Source organism: Acromyrmex echinatior, chromosome 7 (genome assembly GCF_024713525.1).
Source record: "Acromyrmex echinatior isolate Ae372 chromosome 7, ASM2471352v2, whole genome shotgun sequence".
Classification (NCBI taxonomy): domain Eukaryota; kingdom Metazoa; phylum Arthropoda; class Insecta; order Hymenoptera; family Formicidae; genus Acromyrmex; species Acromyrmex echinatior.
Genome location: NC_141858.1, coordinates 1359958 through 1385843, shown reverse-complemented (window position 1 = coordinate 1385843; position 25886 = coordinate 1359958). Strand labels below are relative to the sequence as shown.

General features: G+C 35.1%; 1 protein-coding gene and 1 long non-coding RNA gene across 12 annotated transcripts in view; one reads left to right on the top strand and one right to left on the bottom strand.

Annotated features, from left to right (window-relative positions):
• Positions 1-19908, bottom strand: part of Ack-like (activated Cdc42 kinase-like) — a 343307-nt gene extending 323399 nt beyond the window's left edge. For 6 of the 11 annotated variants that reach the window (XM_087407583.1, XM_087407574.1, XM_087407578.1 and 3 more), the window contains exons 1-2: positions 19526-19660; positions 9968-10044 (exon numbers count right to left, since the gene is read on the bottom strand). In XM_087407583.1, the coding sequence (XP_087263709.1) occupies positions 9968-9971 (4 nt within the window). In that variant the 5' untranslated portion in view covers positions 9972-10044; positions 19526-19660. The other 5 variants (XM_087407575.1, XM_087407580.1, XM_087407576.1 and 2 more) reach the window with 4 other exon arrangements.
• A 226-nt stretch (positions 19909-20134) lies between these two features.
• On the top strand, positions 20135-21459 carry LOC147908933 (uncharacterized). Its single transcript, XR_015545585.1, has 2 exons — positions 20135-20291; positions 21267-21459. It is a non-coding gene; the product is annotated as an uncharacterized LOC147908933 (long non-coding RNA).
• The last annotated feature ends 4427 nt before the right edge of the window (positions 21460-25886 follow it).

The window sequence follows — 25886 nt, the reverse complement described above, 5'->3', positions numbered from 1 at the left end:
TGCAAGATAGACACTGGAATGTCACTCAATGATATTCTCATGGATCAACTTTACAACCAGATCTTTTTTTTATTTTAGTCAAATTTCACATGAAAATACGTTCTTTCCGGGAACATAACGAAAATGTATCGTCAAGTCCTAATTGACGAATCCCAACGAAAATTGCAGAGAATTTTGTGGCGAAGCAATAGCATAGAAGAGGTGCGGAATTAGTTCGAATTAGCCACCATGACATATGGCACAACATCCGCGTCATTCCTTGCAATATGATCTTTGCAGAAAATAGCGAGGCTGGAGCAAGACAACGCGCCTTGGGTGCCTCGAGGATCCTATCTGACTTTTACATAGATAATCTCCTGACGGGCGCTAATTCCATTAAAGATCATCGAAATACGAGATCAAGTGAATATAATACTGAGCAAGATGAGTCCCTCTAATGGGCATCCAATGAGCAGAGAGTTCTTGATGGTATTTCTGCAGCGCCTGCAGATTTTATTCTAAACATCAATGAAGACACAAATTTACATATGCTGGGCCTACAATGGAATTCTCAAGGCGACATGCTGCATTTTGACATCACCGCGTCAGCAATCCAAAATCACAAACAAGAATATTGTCTACTATCGCTCGCATTTTCGATCCGTTGGAGATTCTGGGATCTATTATCACTACAACGAAGATTTTTATGCAATGAATTCAAGGATTGGGACGAAACATTACCTAACGATATTCAGACGCAGTGGGTTCGCTACGAAGCAGAACTTCCCACTCTAAATCAATTTCAAATTTCACGAAGGATTTGTTCCGACAATACAGAATTAGAGTTATGTGGTTTCGCTGACACCAGCAAAAAGGCATATGAAGCGTTTACGTGAGGAGCAAGCTTTCTGAAATTATAAGACAAATTTATTGTGTGCAAGGTCTCGCGTCGCTCACTTGAAGAATCTGTCTTTGCCACGCCTTGAGTTGATATATGCAGCATTGTTAGCACAGTTAATGCAAAATTTTAGAGTCTATAAACTATATAATATAAATCCTAATGTCGATAATGAGAAAGTCACCAGAAAACCCGCCCCTTACCTCTCCATTTAGAAGGAGTCAAAGGAAACGAACGAGGCGAACACCAGTGGACAAAATAGTAGAAAAGGTTCTAGAAAGGATCAAATCTCCAAATAAAGAAGAGAAGATAACTAAAAAACTGGCAGTAAGACAAATGACCTCAATCGATACATTGGATAAAACGGTGAATCAGAGCCCCCTAAAACAGGCAATAATCAATTTTGAGAGAATTGCCACAGGGGTTACTCCTCAACCGTTAAGAAATACTGTAGATAAAGTACGGTAGACTTGGTGTTGAATCAAGGATTGACTCCAAGAAAAAGGAGAAATAGGAAAGAAATCATTGGTCGGCGCTCCTTGATGGAGAAGAGACAGAGGGGCCTCCTCTTCTGAGAATGCACATTTTGTCTCCATTGAGTGTACAAGAGGGCTGATCTATCAGGGAAGGGGTTTCCCTTGGGAAATTTTGCCTGGTGTACGAAATGCAGTCGGCACAGACACTGCTGAAAATGATGACAAGGGCGACTCTGTACGGAAATATCTCCGGGTTATGTGTCCTCCAAGAAGTCCTTGAAGAAGAAAAGAGAACAGTGGAAACATCGGTCACAAATCGCGCCAAAAGGAAGCGACAAACGGCGATCGTCGTGTCTAGTGATTCAGACGATGGTTATAACATCCTGTCGTATAACCAAAAACAATTGCACTCCAATACGGAGGGAATAGAGAAGAGGGACACGCCAGGAATCGGAGCCGAAATCCTTGCTTGGTTCACGGATGTTGATAAGACCAGGGCAATTTCCAAAAATCTACAGGTATTAAAGAAGGTATTAAAGAAAGTATTGAAGACCAAGATTCATATGGCAAAACAGGCAGTGAAGATTCTCATTGACAGAGCGGCTGGTGGAGAAACATTGTATTGGCGAGAAGTCGCTCTAGAACAAAGAATTGAGATAGATGCACTCAAATCAGAGGTTGATAAATTTAAAATCTTAGTGACGGAATTAAAGAAAACAAAGAAATCCGCGGGGGATTCCCCCGTGAGGAAAAAGAGACTGATAAATCATAAAGTTGGACGAATTGTTAAAGATGTCGTGACATTAAATAAAGGGTACAAGATAATCAGGCCAAATCTATTAAGGATAAACATATAGATTATGACGCGATAAGGAACACAGATGGATAGAATTCCATAATTGAAAGAAGAAACCGATACACGACATAGAAGAACATTACACGACAAAGAGTGGACATGCCCACTGGGGAGACATGTCTATGGGGAGAGGATGGGAGCAGCCCACATATCCGGCGGCCCGCGGTGTACGGGAATTTCTCGAGATAAGAACAAGAATAAGAAGGCGAGTACAGTTTTCTATAATAGAAATAGAACTAATTATGGAAAAGGTCAATCTATAGGAGAGAATTTACGTTATTATGCACGAACAATCGAAGAGATAGGGACAAGTCTTAGAGACACTTATGTCCCGACTAGAAAGACGAATGGATGGCGAGATCTAAATACCAGACAGGAGGACTAATGCCTACCAGAGGTAAGACCAGAGATAAGACCCCCCAGATCCTCGGTTGTGACGATGGTTCGTGGAGAGAACTTTACATATTCGGAGGCCATGGCAATGGCGAAGAAAATCTCCCTTGAAGAGTTTGGCATCGATAATATGAGGATCCGCAGAGCGGCAACAGGACTCATCTTTGAAATCCCTGGAAAAAACCAGATTATAAAGGCGGACGGTCTGGCAAATCGACTCCAACAGACTTTTGTTAGCAAAAATGTAACTATAAAGAGGCTAACTAAGAAAACAGAGTGCATTATCTCCGGTCTAGATGACTCTGTCACACACGGCAAGATATTGAGTATATACTTGCGCTGAATGATGATAGTTATAATAACATTAAAATGGGTGATATTAGAGTAGCAAGAAATGGACTGGTCTCTGTGTGGGTTCAGTACCACAGTAGCTGCTAGAGTTTCCACGGATAATAAAGTTAGAATAGGCTGGACATGGGCCAGGAAATGCCATTGACATGGCCATTGAAATACTTAAAAAACACCCATTAAAATGTTATAAATGCATGGCGACTGGGAAAGGCATAGATGCCCAAGTAACGCGGATAGAAGTGGCTCATGTTTCAATTGTGATGAAATGGGTCATCAATCGAGAGACTGTCGCAACAGACCCTGCTGCCCGTGTGCAAAGAAAGTATATCCCTATACACACAGAGCAGGCAGCGACACATGTAGACCAGTGCTACCGGCTCTGTCAAGAGAAGAGATGACTTGGAGGACCACCGAGTGAGCTCTCACGGCAGAGAGATCCCGAAACTAAAGCAAGAAATGGCTACCTTTAAAATGTGGCAGATAAACTTGAACCACACTAAAGTGGCTCAAGATCATCTTTTGCATTGCATTAGGGAGAGACGGATCGAGGTATGTATGTCTCGGAACCATATTCCGTACAGCAGGGGGTGGGTTGGTTCGGCTCTGCTGAGAACCTACGCGGAGCAACTATTTACTGCGCTAGTGATTTATTCGAGAGTAGGCTCCTTTACAGGGGACATGGCTTCATCATGGTGCAGTATAGAAACTTTGTACTTTGCAGTATATATCTGAGGCCTAGCCTCTCCGACGGGGAGTATTCCGGCAGACGTTGTTAGAATCAGCCCTATGTCCCTACATGGTTGGAAAATTGCTTGTGATAGAAAATTTCAATACCCGTTCGCAGGTTTGGGACAGAGGAACTCCCAATGGAAGAGGGGAGTTCTTCTTATTGAGTTTGCGGCTTCGATGTTAGATTGTTGAATGTCGGTTTCGGAACCACTTTTGTCAACGGGGAGAGTCAGTGGTGGACCTATCGTGGTCTTCGACTGCCGTTCTCTCATCGATCATACGATGGAGGATACTAGAAGATGCCATAACATTATCGGATCATAAACTGATACAAATAACCATGGGGTCCAGGGTTGGACATGAAACGGTTATTAGATGCAGGAATAAACATTTTCCATGCTGGTCCATTCAAAAAGTGGAATGAGATATTTTTCGAGCAAGATTAATTGCCTTTACATGAATATACACACCTGGGGAGGATGCAGATCCTGAAAGTATATCGGTTAAAATAGAGAAGATGTATAGAGTGACCTGGCGATGCCCAAGGGAGGTGGGGGATCCACTTATTGATGGACGAAAGAACTTGCCACCCTTCGGTCAGAGTGTATTAAATGTCGCAGAAAATATATAAGGGCAAAGGGTAGAAATAACAATACGTGAATTTCAGCTCTAAAGAGAAAACTAGAATACTCGTTGAGTAGGTACAAACGCAAAATAGCCAAAGCTAAGAAGAGCGCATGGAAGGAACTAATAAAATTGGTCGACACGGACGTATGGGGACTTCCCTACAAGCTGGTGATGGGTAAGCTTAGGCCCGTAACAGTGCCTCTTACCGAGGCGCTCAAAAGTGGTTTTGTCTCTGGCATAGTTGGAGAGTTTTTTCCTCCCGGTTCATCTAGAGAACCAGTTAGGTCAGAAGTTACTTGGCGGGAGGACTGAAACGTCACCGCACGGGAGGTACAGATCGCGGTTAAAAGGATGGGAGGCAAAAACAAGACCCCAGACCCGGACGGTATTTGTAAGAGCCTTGTTTATAAATGTATAGATAACGAGCGAAATTTAGATAAGATGTTTCCAGACGTGTCTTAAGATGGGAAGTTTTTCCTCTTGTTAGAAAATCTCAAAACTAGTTCTTCTTAGGAAGCCGGGTAAACCGGAAGACGTTGCATCATCATATAGGCTGACTTGTCTTTTTAATGAAAGTGGTAAACTTTTCGAGCGTTTGTTGGCCAATCGGATATACGGCTTTTTGGAGACTAATGAGAGACTGTCCCCGAGTCAATTTGGTTTCAGGGCGAAAAGATCGACAATAGACGCGAAATTGTTGACCAGGGCATTAGTTCCGAAAGCACGATGACGGCTGTTAACCTCGAAAAAATACTTTTAATTCTATTCCTTGGGAGGTTATAATGTCGTCGCTTATCGCTAAAAATGTTCTGTACTATCTCGTCAATGTCATATCGAGTTATCTCCATAACAGATGGATCACTTATATTAACGATAGGCAGGAGTTAGTTAGACCCTTATAAGAGGGGATCCAGGATCGAGCCTTGTGGTACCCCTCTGTTCCGTGAACAAGACTTGGTCCTGGGTCCCCTCTTATGGAACATGGTATTCAACAGTATTCTTAACGTGGAGATCTCTGACCATGTTATGTTATTTGCTATACCGATGATACTTTGGTGGTTGCCGTGAGAGACAGCGTTGCAAAGGCTGTTACTTGCGCAGAAATCGCGGTAATCGCCAGGGAAATTGGGCGCATCGATCTCACATTGGTCGTAAACAAAACGAAGGCTATGATTTTTGTATCCAAAAGGATCTTTCGTCCACTCTCGATTATGATTGCCTTGCCGAGTCGAAGATTATATTAAATACTTAGGTTTATATATAGATAGTAAATGGATGTTTTCACAACATTTGAATACATTAGTTACGAAAGTAGACGCGGTTACTTTCTCACTTGCGAAGGTTATGCCAAACCTAAGGAGTCCATATGAGGAAAAGAGGCGAATCTTCGCATGGGTTCTGATGTCCATGCTGATATACGAAGCACCCGTGTGGGCTGAAGATATATCACGAAACAGGGACGTCCAAGGATGTCTTCGAAGAACACAGAAAAGAATAGTCGACAGAGTGTCCTGTGCATATAAAACTGTGACCTTTGAGACTGCGGTCATCCTGTCAAGGATGATTCCCGTCGACATACTAGCTCAGAAATACAAAAATCTATATCATAGGATCAAAGATCTTCAGAGCCAAAACGTGGAACTCACTCAAAGAACCAAGGATATACTTAAAATACAAGCGACTGAGCACGCCTTGCTGTTGTGGAAAGACAAATGCCGAAGAGCGAGTGGCTTCGGCAAGAGAGTCAGGGAACCGATATCCTCATACCTCGAAGAGTGATACAGGAGAAAGCACGGAAGAATATCATTCCACATGACGCAAATCCTTACTGGTCACGGATGCTTCGGCGACTATCTTCACAGGATTAAGAAAATAAATTCCAAAAGATGCGCCCATTGCCAGAGTAATATAAACAGAATAATATGCACAACATATTTTGACGGTGTGTCCGGCGTGAGATACCGAAAGGCAAGAACTGGTCAGCTCGATCGGTCCGAACTTGATGCTGTCCAGCGTAGTGGAGAAAGTCCTGGCCAGTGGAGAGAAATGGGATGCGTTCTCCAAATTCTGCAATAGTGTAATGACAGCGAAGGAGGAGGCGCAGAGGGTTCGACAGGCGGCGGATCGAGCTCCTCTCCTCCCCCCCCCCCTACAAGCGAAAATTAGTTCGAACCTTGCGATATAGACTTGATCTCAATAGATCACATACTTGTATTAACATATGTAGTCATAGTATACAAATGAGTGCGAGAGATGGTGAGCCCGACAGGCGGCGGATCGGGCCTCACTCCTCCTTTTCTTTTGCGACAAGAGATTAGTCCTACTGTTTTAGAGTAGTAACAGAGAGACACGAGCTACAATTTCATTGCCATTACGAATTGAGTCTTAAACTCTATTAGGAGTGAGAGAGAGGAGGGTTAGTAAACCCATGGGGCCGCCGGATGCCTGAAGTTATACTTCGGTAGTTCCGGGCATCCGGCGACAGGCTTTCCGCGGTAGCGGAACGGAGGGAGTTTTTAGTTGATAGGCGGACCTGGTTGGGTGGCGGCAAATAATGGCATTGGTCCCGTAGAGTAGTCGTTCTAGAGTGAAAGTAGGGCCTTTCTCTTCGGGAATTGGACCCCATGCGAATAGTCTTCTGACGAAATTCGAGTCTAGCCTGAGCTTCACCCACCAGACGAAGTTTAAATCCAACATGCGCGGTAATGGGTTCAAACTCCTTCGGATTGCCTAACCGGGATATAAGATTTTTCCTCCTACACAAAATAAAAAAAAAATAATCAGAATTAATGAGTAACATTTCTTTGCGAACTTAGCGATTTCCCGCTAATCTTCCTTCGCATTAGTTAGCCTTCGCCAGCGCCCGGACACGTTCGGCGCCACATTGGGCACAGCAGCCACAACATAACCACATACATTCGGCCGTAGTCTCTCTCTATGATTCACTAGAAGAGGCTTGAAAAATTATCATTCTTTTCCTTATCGATTAATGTATTTAAATTATTACGATGGTCTTTAATCGCTTTAACAATAGTAATAAAAAAATCAGGAAGACGACAAAGCAAATTGAGTTTCTTGAATAAGTCGACTTTAACTCATTGGAACTCAGATAATAATTTTTTTAATTAATATTGTTACATTTACTGTAAAGTGGCATATTTTGTGAACAATATGAAGCAAATTTAGAACTCTGTGATTGTAAACATAATCTACAATTATTGTTTTTATTAAAATACTTGTTTTTGTAGATGACTTGGTACATTACAAAATTTAAAAAAATGACTACAACATATAAACGGAAGCCAGGCAAACGAAAATACAAAGACTTTGATGAGAAAACTCTTAATGACACATTAGAGGATGTTGCTGAAGGACGCAAATCCTTACATAAATCTCAGCTGCTGAAGCTTATGGCGTTTCAAAGTCAACTTTATACAGCAAATTTAAAGATCTAAATTTTTATTCTCCAGAAGGCCAGATAACAAAAGTCGACGAGGACAATATCGTACACGGATTACTCATTGCAGCTAAGTGGGATTTTCCACTTACTCCAACAGACTTAAAACACGTAGTCAAGCAGTATCTCGACCAAAAATATTAAAGTAAAAATATTTCATGACAATATACTTGATCGTTTTTGGTTATAAGAATTTATAAAATGACATAAAAACTATCCAAGCGTTTCCTTTGTGAAAACATTAAGCGATCTCGTTTGTATGTTTCCTTTGTGAAAACATTAAGCGATCTCGCGCAATGGTGGTCTTTAGGGATATAATCAATCATTATTTTAATAATTTAGAAATAACTTTTGCTTATATAAGTCCAGGCAACTTAATCAACTTGATGAAATCAACATGTGCGAGTCAAGGCAAAAAAAATACTAGTTTGTAAAGGTATAAAATGTCCGGAAATAATTGATACAATAAAAAGTAGTACATCTATTATGTTTGTTATTGCTAATGATGGACAGTTATTAGCGCCCTATGTCATTTATAAAGCTAAACATGTTTATGATGTATAGAAGGAGGTCCAGAGGGAACTGCTTACAATTGCAGTTCCAATGGTTAATTTGATAGCTCCCTGTTTGAAGACTGGTTCACAAAAGTTGCACTAACATATTTACGTAAACGAGAAAGAATCAAAGCAATAATTGACGATAATCTTGAGAGTCACATATCTTTATCTACGATAGAACAATGTGAGAGACACGACATATGTTTCATCTTACTGCCATCCAATAGTACGCACTTAACTCAGCCTTTAGACATGTCATCATTCTTCCATCCTTTGAAGAGAGCATAGAAATTTACTTTATTTGATTGGAAAAATAAAAATCGAGGAACAATATCAAAGATACTTTTTCCTGCATTATTGAAAACAACTCTAGATTTAATCAAAAATGTAAAGCAGAATGCATCTGATCTGTAAGCTAATATCCTATTATAGAAATCAAGTTTTAAAAAGACTATCAGAGGAAAACAATAGAAATATTTGGGCCAAAGCGTTTGAAGATAGCTTAAAACAAGCTCGTGAAAATCAACCCCTTCGTTAGCGCAAAAAAAAAAACAATGTGCCTCCAAGTCTATCATGGACATGTTTAAATGAACATTCAATACAATTAGAATATACAAAACGTAGAAGGATTTTTGAATCGATGGAAAATAATTCAAATTGCGGTAATTATAATAATAAAAATATGAGAAAAATTTGCAATAAAAAATCTAAAAAAATTTTAAAATTTTTTGTTACTATAATATTAAGTATTACTGTTGAGTAAGTATTACAGTTTATATTTAATGTTTTTTGTTACAGAAAAATTATTTATATTTAGAATTCAAACAAATGTGCAATTCAAATAACAATAAATCATTATTCTGACAGATTTATTATTTCCTTTGCCTTTTATGGTACTTTCCTTAGTCATCTTATTGTTTGGTGCGTTCTAAAATTCAGCGAACACATTTAGATATCCATAAAACATATTCTGTCGCAAATCGCCTTCATGAAGGTAAATGACGATTCGTGCAAAGAATTATACATAAAGAGTCAAAATAATTGTGTTAAATAATTTAAAACGCTAGAAGTTACAGTCGAAATATAGCAAAACTTATCTTAAATCACCCTTATCTATAGTATGTTATGCATACAATAAAAAATATACATATATTTATAATATATATAAGAAATATATCACAAAAGATAATCAAGCGGTGGATATAACAAAATAAAGAGCATTTTGAAAACTTATAAATAATGTATTTGTCAGTAACATATTTGTTTTAAAATCCGTTAATTATAAAAAATGATTTATTAATTAACTACGCTGGGACTCAACAAATTATTAGGCTTGATAGATTCGGGATAAAACGCTTAACCTGAAGTGTATCTCATTACGGATTGGATAAATCTGTATATCTACTGTACATCGCAAATGACATGATCAGTCAGCCTCTTAACTCTTGCAGGCAGACTTTTATCAGTTAACACTTTTAATAAATTGCTTTTAATAAACAGATTCACATCTGTCCTAAATCATCCACGCAATCTATCCTAAATCAAAATAAAAAATCAGTATTATGAGCTAATTACTATTGAGCTTCTATTCTAAGTAGTCATTAGAAATTGCAAGATATAAAGGCAATTTAATAAATTTCTCACCCATTCTATGCTGCTTCAGAGAGATACGAGATTTTTCTTCCTTTTGATATGAGATACAATGGGCCACTGCTGTTCTCCTATAGGGATACACACATTCATTTCATTTTTCTTTTCAATACATTATTTTCCTTTAAATCATTATCAGTATATTTATAATATTATTATAATATTATTCATAATATTATTTTCATATATTATGACTGATGTAGATCTGACACCTAATTTTAACAAAAATGAAAATGAGTAGTGTATGTGTGAACATCTTCACATATATGGTCCTATAATATTGTATATTGTTTATTTACGTCGCCTAAATAGACATTGTTTCTTCATATGCTAATTATTGCGAAGAATATTACTAAAGCCTCGGTGGTCTAAAGGCTTAGGACGCTCGCCTGGAAAGCAAGAGATCCGGATTCGACTTCCGGCCGAGGGGATATTTTTCACAATAAGAATTAATTATTTACAGATTTTAATATGTTACTTAGCATTATTAACCATCCAGCGGGAGCGCCAGTGTACAGAAGACACTGTAGAATAAGATTGAAAATTCAAAAGGTTAAAGCACAATATTGTCAAATAAGCATGTCAATTATGCGATAAAAGTTTATGATGTTTAAATGGTTATTGAGCGTTTATTTTAAAAAATAAGTATCACATTATATTAGAAATTACATTATATTGAAATACAAGTTTTATTCGCTTTCAGTCGTATTACAATTATTGCAAATAATTATTGCAGTTGTCGTTGAATGTTTTTTGCAAGTAAAATGAAAACATTTGTTGCATTTGAAAGTGATGATTGTATTTTTGCACAATCTTGCACTTCCCTCGCTTTTCATCGGCATTGAACGATTTCTGTGTACACAATACGGAAACTCAAACCCTTAAAAATCGATTCTACGTAAACAACGCACGCTAATAGAACGTGACTTAAGCGAATCGACGACCCAAAAGACACTGAAGGAATATCTTGGGAAGCCGAGACTCAGACAATAGATTTTACTTGTATCCCCTCCATAAAAACCGGCGCGCGTGTACGGAGAATGTGCGCGCCCGCTGGAAGATTAAGATCGTTCGAAAATACGAAAAAGCATCAAATTGTTAAATTGCTAATCAATTCGTGATATTATTGCAGTAGTTTAGTAGAGTTAGCGTTTCAAGATCGAAAAATCATTTCGGCGTGCGTTTCAAAGGACTGCATACGTAGTACATAAATTTACAGAATCATACAAGCATTTAAGATCCAGCTAGACGATTTAAGGCAGTGTTCGCAAAGATTTCCACATTTCGGCGAGCGACCTCCGAGTTGAACTGCCGAGCGCTCACGTGACGTTTTGGCTCAGGAACGTCCCTATACCAGAAATATACTGGGAGCGCACCTTCCGCCAAATTATTATTGAAACATTTTTTATTAAATAATTTATTTTTATTAACATAAAAATTAAAAAAAACATCTTACAATAGTATCTCACGGTGATGTGGAAAACTATTGTCGAAATGTACATTATCATAATTATGTAATAAATTACGTTAAGATATAAATATATCATTAAAGAACAATAATAAATTAACAATAGAAAATTTTATGTTAATAGAAATAAATTATTTAATAAAAAACATGTTACAATATAATAATTTGGCGGAAGATGCGCTCCCAGTATATTTCTGGTATAGGAACGCTCCTGAGCCAGAACGTCACGTGAGCGTTGGCTCGACCACCGAGCCTCGAGCGGTGGTGAGGATTGCTCACCAGAATTAGCTCGAAATGTGCAAATCTTTGCGAGCACTGATTTAAGGCATTGATTTCTATAAAATGGATACTGTTCGTTTATACTGCGTTTGTACCTGTTTGTATCATTGTTATTTTGTTTATTCTTCAACGACTAACAAAATTTCTAAATTTCTAAAAATTCGGTTAACAAAATCAATAACAACTTGAAAAAATTACTTACAGAAAAAATGTGGATACATTTCTGAAGATATACAAACGATTATATTGTAGCAATGACAATTTACATAGAGTTTACAGCCTACAAACTATCACCCCTTAGAATAATAGTTGTGTCAATCAAATTACCCCCTACTTCCAAAATAAATTGCAATTCTTTGATGAAAAGAATTAAATCTGACAAGAATGCAATTCACTTCAGAGGAAGGTAAACTTAAGATATTAGGTGTTGGAATTAATTCGTAGCGTTTTTTAATGAAAGAATGTTATTTATTTCACATGAGCATTAAAAAATACATTAATGAAAGTACTTCCCATCACTTGTAAAACGCTACGAATTAATTCCAACACCTAATAATTTCATCAACGTACCTGTAATAAAAAGATACTGGGAAATTAATGGAGCTCATCACAATGTTTTCTAAGTGCATAACTAGATCCGCAATAATTAGCAATAATCCATCGAGATGCCAAACATCTGTTTATAGAATTGACCATCAAAGATAAAAAAAATGGAATCTAAGACCAATCGCACTGCTATTAAAAATTCCTCTTTAGGGATATTGTAATTCTTACAAATAGAATTCCATCTGTTTGAAAGAGCGTCAATAGCCAAGTCCATCGGTATGTTAGTGAATAGCGATATCACGTCAAGAGACACTAAACTGTAACCCGAGTCAATTTTAATATTTTTCAGTCTTTTTACCAAGTCAAAGCTATTATTAATATGGCTAGGACCTTTCGGAATACTCTTAATGATCAAACAACGCTAAGTTATCAATCAGAAGGCTATCAATAGAGCTATCAATAGAAAAAATAGACTATAAGTATGGACAATTCGGCTTATGTACCTTTGATAGGTCATAAACTGTAAGTAAATTGTCATCACTACTGTATAATTGTTTGTATATCTGTTCAGAAATGTATTCAGATTTTTTCCATCCTGTAAATAATTTTTTTAAGTTGTTGTTAATTTTGTTAATCGGATTTTTAAAAATTTTAAGATAAGTATCCTCGTCAAGGAGCATTGCATTGATTTTTTTTCTGTAAGTTTCTTTATCTAGCGTCATAAAATTGCCTTTATCTGCTTTAGTAAAATTAATATTTTGTTTGTTCTTTATGAATTGTTTAGTATAAAGCGAGATAGTTTTAATAATGGCTGTGAATCCCATTCTTTTTGTGGTTGAAATTTAATAACCTATTAATGATCGGTAACGAATGAATTCTTACTGTATTATGCACAGAAGCTTAAAATTTCTTAATATTGTTTTCAATATTTTTAATGAATTACATAATCAAATACTTGCCTTTGTAAATTGAAAGCGAGAAATTTTACCTAACTGTAAAAGATGTTGGATGTTTTTGAGAATGGAAATTGATGAAAAATTACGGAACCATTTTTGTCTAACAACCATTTCTGTTCATTTCTGCCCAACATAACTGCTCTTTTATTCTTTAACTTTAATTTTAATTTGTAATGATTTTGATTGATTCGCATTAATTTGACGATATATGATGTACGGTTACGGCGGCTATGTGATAAGCACTATTATGATTTTTTCCAAATTCTCCATCCATTATAATATGTTGCCACGTTAAAATCTTTCTTAATATTCTTTAGCTTGATACTGGCTATCATTTCCACTCAGCTATGCAACTATTTGGTACAACATTCAAGATGTCGATGATGGAACTCCTCATCACATTATGGTCATAATCACGTAACGGGAATGCGTTTTCACGATATTGTATTTTAATTTATTGTTATTTATCAAATTTGTGCTGAAGATAACTCAAAACAAAGCTAAAATATACTCAAAATTTTCGGTATTTCTATAAGTTTTTTGCGCAATTGATTTCTAGTGCTGACTCCTAATGTCCATCGATTTTCGCATATATTTTTAAGATTTTACCAATAATTTAAAATAAGATACTTATAAGATAGTGGTTGCATTTAAATTTCGGAAAAAGTTATGTATAAAAGTAACACAAAATAATTACGTTAAGTATATCATATAGACAGTAAAAAAATTAGTACATTGATATTTCTAAATGACGCAACGACTGAGATATGAAACTCACAATCCTAAGATCCCAAATTAAAATCCCAGTAAGTAAAAAAATAAAATAAAATTGTAATAAAAAATTACAATCAATTGATCAAAGTTACGAGGGTACGTCAATAAGTTCTTAGAAAATCTGTCAGATGGCACTCGCAGTGTCATGTCACATTACTTTTTGACAAGTAGTATCTTTCAGCTGATTACTGTCAAATTTTGAGCGGAATTTATCGCATGGCTTCATTTCTGTAGACGATTAAAGCGAATAACCTTTGTATTTTTTGCAAAATGGAAAAAAACGAGTTTCGTGCAGTGATCAAACATCTACATATGAAAAGTTTAGCGCCGAAAGAAATCAAAGTCGAGTTGGATAATGTTCATAGCACATCTGCACCAGCGTTTGCGATTGTATACAATTGGGTGAATGAATTTAAACGTAGTCGTACATCCATATGTGATGCACCTCATTCGGGACGTCCAATTAAGGTTGCTACGCCAAAAATCATTGATAAAGTCCACGATATTGTTTTGACTAATCGACGAGTGAAAGTGCGCGAACTTGTTGAGGCCACAGGCATATCACATGGCACAGTGATTTCAATTTTGCACGAACAATTGGGTATGAAAAAGCTATCGGCAAGATAGGTGCCGCGTTTGCTCATTGTGCAGCGCGACCGTGTGACGATTTCAAAACAATGTTTGGAGATGTTTCAACGTAATCCAGATAAATTTCTGCCGATTCATTACTGTGGACGAAACATGGATCCATTACTTCACATCCGAGACGGAGGAACAGTCAAAACAATAGACTTCACCGAGTGAACTAGCTCCGAAGAAGGCGAAGATCGTGAAGTCGGCCGGAAAGGTGATGGCCACAGTTTGTTGGGATGCACGCGATATAATTCATATCGATTATCTTCTGTCGAAGCAAGCGATCAATAGCGATTACTACGCAACCTTATTGGACCGTTTCAACAACATTTTAAAGAAAAAACGTCCTCATTTGGTGAAGAAGAAAGTGCTCTTCCATCAAGACAATGCACAGGTGCCGGCATACGTGCCCGGCACCAATGGCCAAATTCAACGAATTTCGCTACGAATTGCTTCCCCATATTCGCCAGATTTAGTCCCCTGTGACGATTTCCTGTTTCCAAACCTGAAGAAATGGTTCGGAGGAAAGAGATTCATCACCAGAGAACAGCTCATCGCCGAAACAGAGATTTATTTTGAAGGGTTGGACAAATCATATTATTCGGATTGAAAATGTTGGAGAATCGTTGGATCAAGTATATAGCTGAAATACGCTATATCTCTGGACTAAATACGTATTTTTTAGTTCAAAACGTGTGAAATTTATTATCTCGAAGTCAGATAAAAACAGATAAATATGAAGCAAATAAAAAAAATTTTATTTTCAATTAATTACAATGCTTCAAAGAATTTATTGAAAAAATTCGCAAAAAATGACTACTTTGGATAAAAAAATTCTTAAATTTTTAAATTTAATATCCAAGCAAAAATCCGTAAGATTTTTTTAGTTGACCCTTTGGACTTAATAAAAAAAATAGTACAATATGAATCGCTCAAAAAAGTATAATTATTTGAACTATAAATCGACATTTTCGAGGAATCTACATATTTTAAGGTTACAATTAATAAATAAATAAATTTTATTATTTGAACAATATAAAAAAGTAAGAATTAGAGATAATTAATAAAAGATTTAGATAGAATTTTGCTTTTATCCCATCCAAAATTTCATGGAAAAAACATCTCTGATTTAATTCATACTCTTTTAATGAATGGTTATTCTCTTAAATTCACATTTTCAACAATAAAAAATAGAATAAAAAACTTTGGAAAGTAGAACCAATTTAGATCAAAATCGTGAGGACAATAATAACGAATGTGACTCTAATTCTAATTCAAAGAAAAAGTTTTTCACGATACCATATTTAAGCAAAGTATCTGAAAAATTTAAAAAAAACTTTCACATATACATGGCTTTAATATAGCTTATAAACCCATGAATAAAATGAATACATTTATAAAAACTGGAAAAGATCCTTTGCTTAGGGATGACCATCGTGGAATAGTCTACAAAATAAATTGTTTAAATTGTGAATCTTCTTATGTTGGCCAAACAAAAAGGAAATTAAAAACTCGTATAAAAGAACATAAGGCTGACATAAGAAAATCCACTTCCGAGATGTCAGTGGTTTCACGTCACCAGTTAAATGAGATGCATGAATTGGATTGGGATAACATAAGAATTTTAGACACAGAATAATCATTGATGAAAAGAAGAATTTCTGAACTGATATACATTAAAGGCCAAATAAGTGATATCAATAAGCAAAGTGACACTGAAGGTTTGCCTGATGTTTATCTTCCTCTTCTTAGGAAAGATCTCTCTCACACTTAATAAATAATTCTAGAACTTTCTAAACTTTTGACTCATATATATAAATACTGGTAAAATATATGATATGACAAATAATAACACACAATGTTACGACAAATTTCCATCTGTGCAAACGATGTACTTGAGATTCATCATTATATTTTTTTGCTGTAAAACAGGTAACGATTCTATTCTCACACATTAGAAGATATTAATACAAATTTGTTAAATTAGAACCTGGAAATTCTCGTTCTACACTTTTCATGATATGACAATTGGCGGTGTAACATTATTGTACGAGGCACCTTCACGTATGAAAGAATACGTTTATATATAATTATATCATACGACGGTTGAATTTAATGTCAGCTATATGTAACTCTTTTAAGAATATTGTGAATTTACTGGAGGATGGCCAGATTGTGGCCGAAACGTCTAATGTTTTAATTAATGTAATGATAATTAAATATCACAAATTATAACTTATGCGGTGGTTTTTTATGCTCTTCTTTTCATACGTTTTGAATTAAACTATGTTCGTTTTTATGATGTATTAAAAGAGTAAGTATAAATAAATAAAGGATTGTACATGTATGAATATTATTATAGTATGTATAATTAAGTTTATTAGGATTTAGTTTAGAAGATGTAACACTCGCTCTAAAGCAATAAATCCGCCCCAGCCGAGCAATCTCCGAAAACTAACAGAAATTATAAAATTTCTATTATTTATTACATTGAAATATAATTCTTTTTAGTTCTACACTTTCATGTACTTATTTTTATACTATCCGAAACTCAATAAACGTATATTTAATAAAAAATAAAGGAGTACCCAGAACGTCAAAAACTTACAGATCACATATAGGTCTCAAGTACCCTCTTTGAACTTTTCGTGCATTCTCACATCGAGAATAACGCAAAAAAAAAACTCTTGCAGGCTTATCATGTCTATAGACAGTTAGTTTTTTTTTCAGCCTCAATCCAGGTCTTTAAATAATGTTATAAAAAAATGACAGCAATAAAAAATCGCGTAGGGTACTAAGAGAGAAATATATACACATATGTCAAAAACTCAAAATTAGCCAGTACACTAATACAAGATATCTGTGCGTAAAACATTAATAATTTAAGTACAAATAAATTAGACTTTCGACTCTGTTTTGAGTTGTCTTCAATTGAGTACAATAAAAAAGATGAATAAATATTTCTTTTACAGTAACAGCATATTGTTTAACCCTTCATCGTCCTTCTGGGTCAAAATGACTAAATAACCCGAGCATTCTTTCACACTAGATTTCAGAACGTTCCTGGCATCGGGAAGATGCGTACCTGCCATTGACTAGAGGCAGTTTAAAGCTTCACCTATCGAGATGCTTAGCTTTTTAATCGGACCGTTAGTACACGTCTAGCAGCCATTCGCGCAAAAAGCGTTTTTTTTTCTCGAGTCAAAGTGTGTCGAGTCAAGTTCTATCAGCAAGTGTCGACCAACGTGTCGTTTTTGTTAACAAATTTATGAATTATATTTTTGCATTAAATTACAAAATGTAGATTGTGTTCTTCAAATAAGGATAAAAAAAATGATGGGGAAAGAATGTTCATTGTGTCTACGATCCATGTGTGATAAACACTCTCTAAATCTAAAAGTGGCATATTTGGTACTGAATTATCAGCATATCATATTAACACATTTGGCACTGGATAATCAGTGAAATTCAATTATAAAAGAAAAGAAGTTTGAGTATTATATAGTTAAAATATCGATTTGCACGTTCTAGCACATTATAATTCTAATTTTACAATACCAAATATACAATACCAATCTAATTTTAACATATATGGTATTTTACAATACCATATATGTTAAATGCGCTACACTTATACACTGAAGCAAGGTTCGCTATAGGTTAGGGATACCACATTTCATTCATTAATTAACAATGGCATATTTAGTACTGAATCAGTGTTATCTACTGATTGAGATTTAGAGAACAGACTCTATTTGTGTACTGAAATTGCTGAAGCAAAGAGTAATGTTTTCTATATATTTTTTGTATTTTACGTTTTTCACTTATATGTCTTCAATATTAATAACAATAATAATAATTTTTACATTAACAATAACTTAAATCAAAAATAAATAGTCTTTTATCCAAATTTAACATCTTTTTTACATGTAAAAGACCATCTTCTACCTTCAAAATAAATACCTTTTTTCAAACAATAGTATGGAGTATAACCATACTATTTTTTTTAAATACATCATCTCAAGAGTATTAGACTAAAATTGCATTTGAAATATTATAAATTTAAAAAGTTATGATTTTTTTTATAATAAAAAAGCATATTTTTCCACGTTTGATTTTTTTTGTGTTAAAATTAAATTTTTCACTAAAGCGTCATTGTTCCATTTTCTCAAAGAATAAAATTATATATTGTAATTTTTTGAAATTGGACTTAAGACTATTGATTCAATAATATTATAAAGATGGCTCGAGTCATTTTAATCCAGAGTAACCATTGACTTTATTTAAGTGTCACCATGAAAGTTAAATGATTGCTTGAGAGACATCATGAAACTAATGTCCCCAAAAAATGTATACAAATTTCGTAATTCTACTTTAATTTATGGACAAATTATGTCAACAAATAAAAAAAAGAAATAAATAAAAAGAAATATGATAAATTTAAACTACAAACATCTTCAGTATTTGACAGAACACTTGAATCCAAACACGTGTATCCAGAACATGTGTATCCAAATAAAACTAAAATACATAGAGTCAAAAAAATAATTTAAAAGTATCAATTAGAATTAAAACTTACAATGGTAATAGAATTATGATGAAAATCCAGATAAAGTCCAAAATAAATTTAGTGTAACATGGCGAGATCAGTATAACAAAAGTGATAAGTGAGAGAAATAAATAAACTGTTTAACTTTCGGTAATTCTAAAAAAGATGACTTCTTTTAATTGCACCTCTCTAAATTTTTATATTTGCAATATTAAACAAATTATATATATAAGAAAAATATATACCAAAATAAGCAAAAAGTGACAGTAGAAGAATATAGAAAATGAATAGATTACAGAATTCGAATTCGAAATTAGCATCGCTTATTCATCAATGTTATAGCTTACAATTTTGTCGAAATTTTCAAATCACGAGAAAGATTCCTCTCTTGTTCATAAATTACTATCTTCCTTTTTTCTTGGCTCTGAAGATTCGATGCAACAGCTGTCACTTTTTTCACTTTTTTAAATTTTCGTTTCGTTCTACCTCGATTAATTTTAACGAAAATAACGAGATCTGGTTTGACTACAGCTTTAAAGCTTCATAATCTTCATTCTGCACATTAATCATTGCATAAATAAACAATAGATACTTATAATAGAAAACAGTAGTAGAAAACTACACTGCGTATTCGCTACGTATTACAAAAATCGACACAGAACTACAGTCAACTACCGTACAACATACAACGTTGTCAGAGAGAAACCTAAGAGGAGCCATGTCGAACTTTTTTCTATTACTGTCGAAATTGCCTGTACACTACTGCCAGTACATCCATTTCTGGTTTGGGAACTATGTGACTACATCCATTTTCTGATACTGTCGATAAAAATCATAACCACCGATGAGATATGGCTGCTACATATGAACGCGAAAACGCTTGACGCGCGGCAAAATGAGACGCGGTAACAATGAACATATTAGGAACTGTAAACTTTTATTGGCTACCGCATCACATTTTGCCGCGCGGCAAGCGTTTCCGCATCCAGTGTGCAGGAGCCATAAGTATTATAATACATATAGTATAAACACTGAACTTTTTATGTCCCCATTTTTAGTACGCATGTGTCGATTTCCAACCAGGAATGTGGCTACCTTCAGCAAGTTGAAATTGTAAGTTAGATTAGGTTAACTAGATCTCTTTCCTATAATAAAATATAATTAACCCTTTTGCCTACAATATATTGTATGAGACTCGTGGTAAGGAAATCGGGCCAAATATGAGTATCACGAGTGAAAGCCGTGGTACGTCGTTCGTACAAAGCTTAATTTTTTTTTAATTTGTGAGAGAAAAGTATGGCAAAGGGTTTAATAAAATTAAATTTTTCTAAAAAATTAAATCAAATTTTTTCAGAGACGCTATATTGTGTAGACTGTTATATTTGTATACAATAAAGTATTCTCGTAATGAAGTATGCATGTGCGCGCGCGCGCGCGCGCGCGTGTGTGTGTGTGTGTGTGTGTGTGTGTGTGTGTGTGTGTGTGTGTGTGTGTGTGTGTGTGTGTGTGTGTGTGTGTGTGTGTACTATTAAATTACAACTTCACATTTAATTACAATTTTCATGCAATATATTGGGTCATCTAAAAAGTATCCGCGGTTTTTTGTCACTAGATGTGTGTTGATGGTCATATATCTAGTGACAAAGCGGATACTTTTTAGATGACCCAATATTATTTTTTCGTAATTATTCAATTACAATTTTCGTATATTATTTAATCAATTATTATTTTTAATTTACTTATTACTGTTTAATATTATTATTATTATTATTAATGTGAATATTATTTTTATATAATGAGTTCGATAACATTATACAGTAGAGTCTCTCTAAATTTGACTTCTGTAATCTTTACATTCCTCACACATACTTTTACAAACACTAATGTCATGTCCCTTCCATGCTACAGTAGGTTGGACATGTGTTGCGCGCGCATCTGCATCTAATTGTACTAGGTTCTCACAGTGTAATGTAATTCCATAGGTAGATTATGTATAACTGATTATATATTTGTGTATTCTTTTGTGATACATATGTACATACTAGACTTGTTCTGTTAAGGTTATGTACACTGTAATGCACTTTGCAGGTTAGCATGCACAACTGCGTTCACGCAAGTACGCAATGATTGATAGACTCGTGCTATAAAGAGAGTTCTCTATAATTTTGGCATTCCACTTATCGCTCAATGGGCCAAATTTAAAAAGACTCTACTGTATTATTCTGCTGTATATAATTCTGATTTAAAAATATACTCGCTATAAACAATTTTCATAATACAACCGAATTATGTCTTTTTTCATAAATTTATAAGCACCTTTCCAACACGGCGGCGAGTCATGTGACCACTAGAACATCAGAAGTGTCAACGCTCAGTGTTCATATTGTATATACTTATATTATGACTGTGGTCAAACTTTCGCTACAAATGCTTTGAAGCATTTGATAAATCAATTAGAAGAAAGAATTTTACAAACTGATCAGTTAAAAAATGCTTCAAAGCGTTTGCAGCATCGTATTGACCGTACCCTATGCCAATAATATTATAGCGCGGTCCCATAGTGCAGAATTGGTGCAATGCGGAATTGGAGGAACGTTCGTGATTGATTGTGGCTTCCGCTAAAATGTGTTTTCCTATGTCTTATTGAGCAAAATTTGCGGAATGCGCAATTAGCTCTGATCAATCGTAAGTCTTTCCGTAGATCACTTTATATCTAACAGAATAGCGTTTGTGATTGGCTCGCATTGATTGCGCATCCACAATTTCCGCTCAATGGGACATAGAAAAATGAATTCCTGCAAATCGGAAATCACACATACATACAGAGCAGAGCATTGATTTCATTTTATGTACCCATTTTGATTTTGATTTACATTTTCGCCTTTCTCTATACCATTTATACAACATTCGTATTCTAACCATATTGACCTCTGTATTTATCTGGAGACTTAATTAATTATCTTTAGGATTATGTTCAGGGTGCCGTCCCATCGAACGGAAATTGACAACGGAACGGAACTCGCGGTATCAACGACGAATCACAATCGTTCCGCTATTTTCGCTATAATTTCGCTGCATTCTGTTTCACGCATGATGCGTATAATGTATCATTTATTCTTGTTATTTACCAAATAAACAAGGATAAATGATGCATTATGTATATCATGCGTCAAACGGAACGCAGCCACTGTTACAATTTGCAAAATGGACGAAAGTTGCACATAACCTCAATATTATATGCTGTCGATGTGTATTACAACCATTGTCCATATAATGCGATTGGTTACATACAGTTTTTGTCTTTATTAATATGGACACAGTAACAGAATGTTAATGATTCGATGATTACAGTAAATATAAATGTAGATATTAATCAGCCGCCTACGATTCCGTTTATTTTCTTTCCTCTTATCCATTGAGCGATAAACGCGGAAGCGGAATCAAGTTTCAGCCAATTATGAGATAGTTTTACGGTTATGTTAAAAACATTTTACTGCTAAAGAAGTTCTAATCCAGATAGCACACAGGTCATTTTGACGTCAAATTCTGGTCATATTGATATGACATCATGTGATCAAAAATTGACCAACCGATGTTTTCGCACGTCATTATGACATCATATTTTGGTCTCGCTTAATTTTCAGTTAGCAAATACATAATTTTGATTTTATATAGCTTTGATTTCTCATTGATTTATACCGATGCACATCAAAATATCACTTGTAATAATAGTTTCGTTTTTATGCCAATCATTCATAATTTTAATTAATACATAAGGTATTTAAAGCTTATGCCTCTGTTGACAGCTTAATATTACTAATATTTGAAGAAATTACATGAAATAATACGTTAATATTATTAACTTAATTAGAAAATGATAATGACAAAGATACTGTCCTCAATCTCGAGAAATCGTTCGATCCATGGTGAAAAGAATGTAAGGTGAAACATTGCGTATAATGTTAATAAAAAATAATAAAAACCTTCGGTGGAAACTAGGTCTGTGACAGATTTTCTAACCTGAATAGTCTTAAGATCAATATATCAGATTCACAAAGCAGAATGATGCTTCTTCCTGCCAGATTCCTTCGTTTTTTGAAAAACACATCGAGCAAGCCTAATTTTATCGATTTCTCGTGTAAAAAATGAAGGTTTGACAAGAAAAAAAAGATAATAATTTAGTTTCACCACTGCCATTTCAAAAATAAATGAAGTTTACTTGATGTAGTTTTGCATAAACCAAAGGAATCAGGCAAAAAAAAGCGTTACTCTGCCCAGCAAGTCTGAGATATCAATCGTTAAAGTTTACGACTATTCAGGTTAGAAAATCCGTCACAGCCACAAAATACTGCGATGCGAATAAGCGCTGCGGTCACATTTTCATATGAGGCGCGAGCCTATGTCTGACATGTTAGACTATTTAATAAATTTTGTTGCGAATGCTAAGCTATTTTCCATAACAGGTCCACATCGGGCACAAAACTAGACTTTTTATGGACCATGTCAGATTTTTTTAAGTTATGGCGTAGCAAAGTAGTGGCCAAGTATCGTGGCGCTGGCCAGTATCGTGGCATTCGTGACACTGACGAGGAAATGTCTATCAGGGCACACACATGCAATTTATTTGTAACTATTAAAATCCTTCAATAAATTTCGGCTGTAAATTATTATTTACTATATTTGTCTTAATTAATATGTCATAATCACAGATAATAAGCCGATGGCGTTTATTATTTTTATGTTAAAATGATAACTAATAATGTCAGCATTGTTAGCTATATGAGTCTCAACACAATGATAGGTCGTAACTAAGTCATAAAACACCAGTTATAATCGTAGCACAATATTTTGGGATTGTGCACTGACCCACAACTACGTTTCACGATTGAGCATGTGAATGAGATCCTATGCTGAGATCCTATATAATACTGCTTGAAAACGTCCTAACATGACGTCAAATGATGTTCCCGCGATGATGCAATAGTCTGCGATATTCGACCATCATTAAAATGTCATTAAGATGTCATCTAATGACGTCATCTATGATCAGTAAATGACCAACATGACGTCAAAATGACGTGTGTTTGCTACTTGGGAATGTTTACTAAGTTATTATATACATTATATATACATTATATATACATTATTATATTTACATTAATTGTAAACTATTTTTATTATTACAAGTATTGTAAATAATATAAAAAATATGATTTCATATTATTCCGCGTGTTCTGTTTCCGCTTATTCCGTTCAATGGGACATAAAGGACTTATGGCTCCTGCATATAGAACGCGGCAACACTTGCCACGCGACGGAAGTTGACACAACAGTCAATCAACGTCTCACTTGCTCGGAAATAATAGATAATTTCCACCGCGCGACAAAAGTTAAACTCAATCCAACTTCTGCCACGCGACGGAAGTAATATTACATCATTTCTAGAAATTTTGCATAGTAAGGCAGACTTAAGACATAGAATTATTGGTTAGTGCGATAACTTCCGCCGCGCAGCAAGCGTTTTCTCGTTTAGTGTGCAGAAGCCATTAGGGTGCCGTCCCATTAGTGGAAATTTACAACGGAACGGAACAGCGAGACCAATCACAATCGCAGAAAAGAAAGGAGAGTGATGACTGATGACTCATTTTTTTTCCGTATTTATCTAGAGACTTAATTAATTATCTTCAGGATTATGTTCAGATTCCCACCAGAGTGCTACCCAAGTATCACTCTATTCTTGTTATTTACCGAATGTTAAACAAGGATGACATAACATTCGAAGAACATCTAGGTGGGAATCCGAACATGTCTCAGCATATTGATTAATCATGTACTTGAAGAAGACAGTTTTCTCCGTTTAAACCAGCTTAACGAGGTTAATTTTTATAAGAATATACACACGCAGATTGACGGAATCAGCAAAAGAAATAAATTTGCGCAACAGAAAACGGCAAAATCGGTAGAATAAAGTCACGATCAATCATGAACGTTCTACCAATTCTGCATTGCACCAATCCCCACCATGGGATCACATTATGAAATCACACGATACTGAAAACGATTGCGGAATAAAAAATGCGTTATAGAAACAACCAATCAGTGTTATTCTACATTATTCCGAATATAACGCTAATTGGTTATTTGAATGACTCATTCTCTATTTCGCAGCCCTTTTCCGCACCGTGCGATTTCACCCTAAGGTTTGTTCGCGTCGCATGCTCCAAATTAAAACGGGGAGCATAAACTCTTACGTAACGCATAAAATATAAGGCATAAGAAAGTCAACCAATCAGAATTCTTTATTTCACCGAAAGGAAGGAAATAAAGCACTTTGATTGGTTTATTTTCTTATGTCTCATGTGTTATGCATTATGCAAGAGTCTGTACTCCCCGCTTAATCCAGGGAGTACTTAGATCATAGGTAAGATGGCGGTTGGAACAGTTGAATTCATGTGCCCCAATATTCAATGATACGAACGGATTTAGTACAAGTAAGCATGTTACTTAACCTAACCTAATCCGTAAGATCATTCGAGCGGGTCGAACATGTGCCTCATTTCGTTTTGGGTGTTTTGTGTTACCTGGATTTTTTAAAAAACGTTTTTATACAAAATAAATGCATTTTTAATAAATAAATATAAAGGTTATATTATATTTTTATATTATATTATATTTTAGTATATTTATATTTTATTTTATTTTATTTGT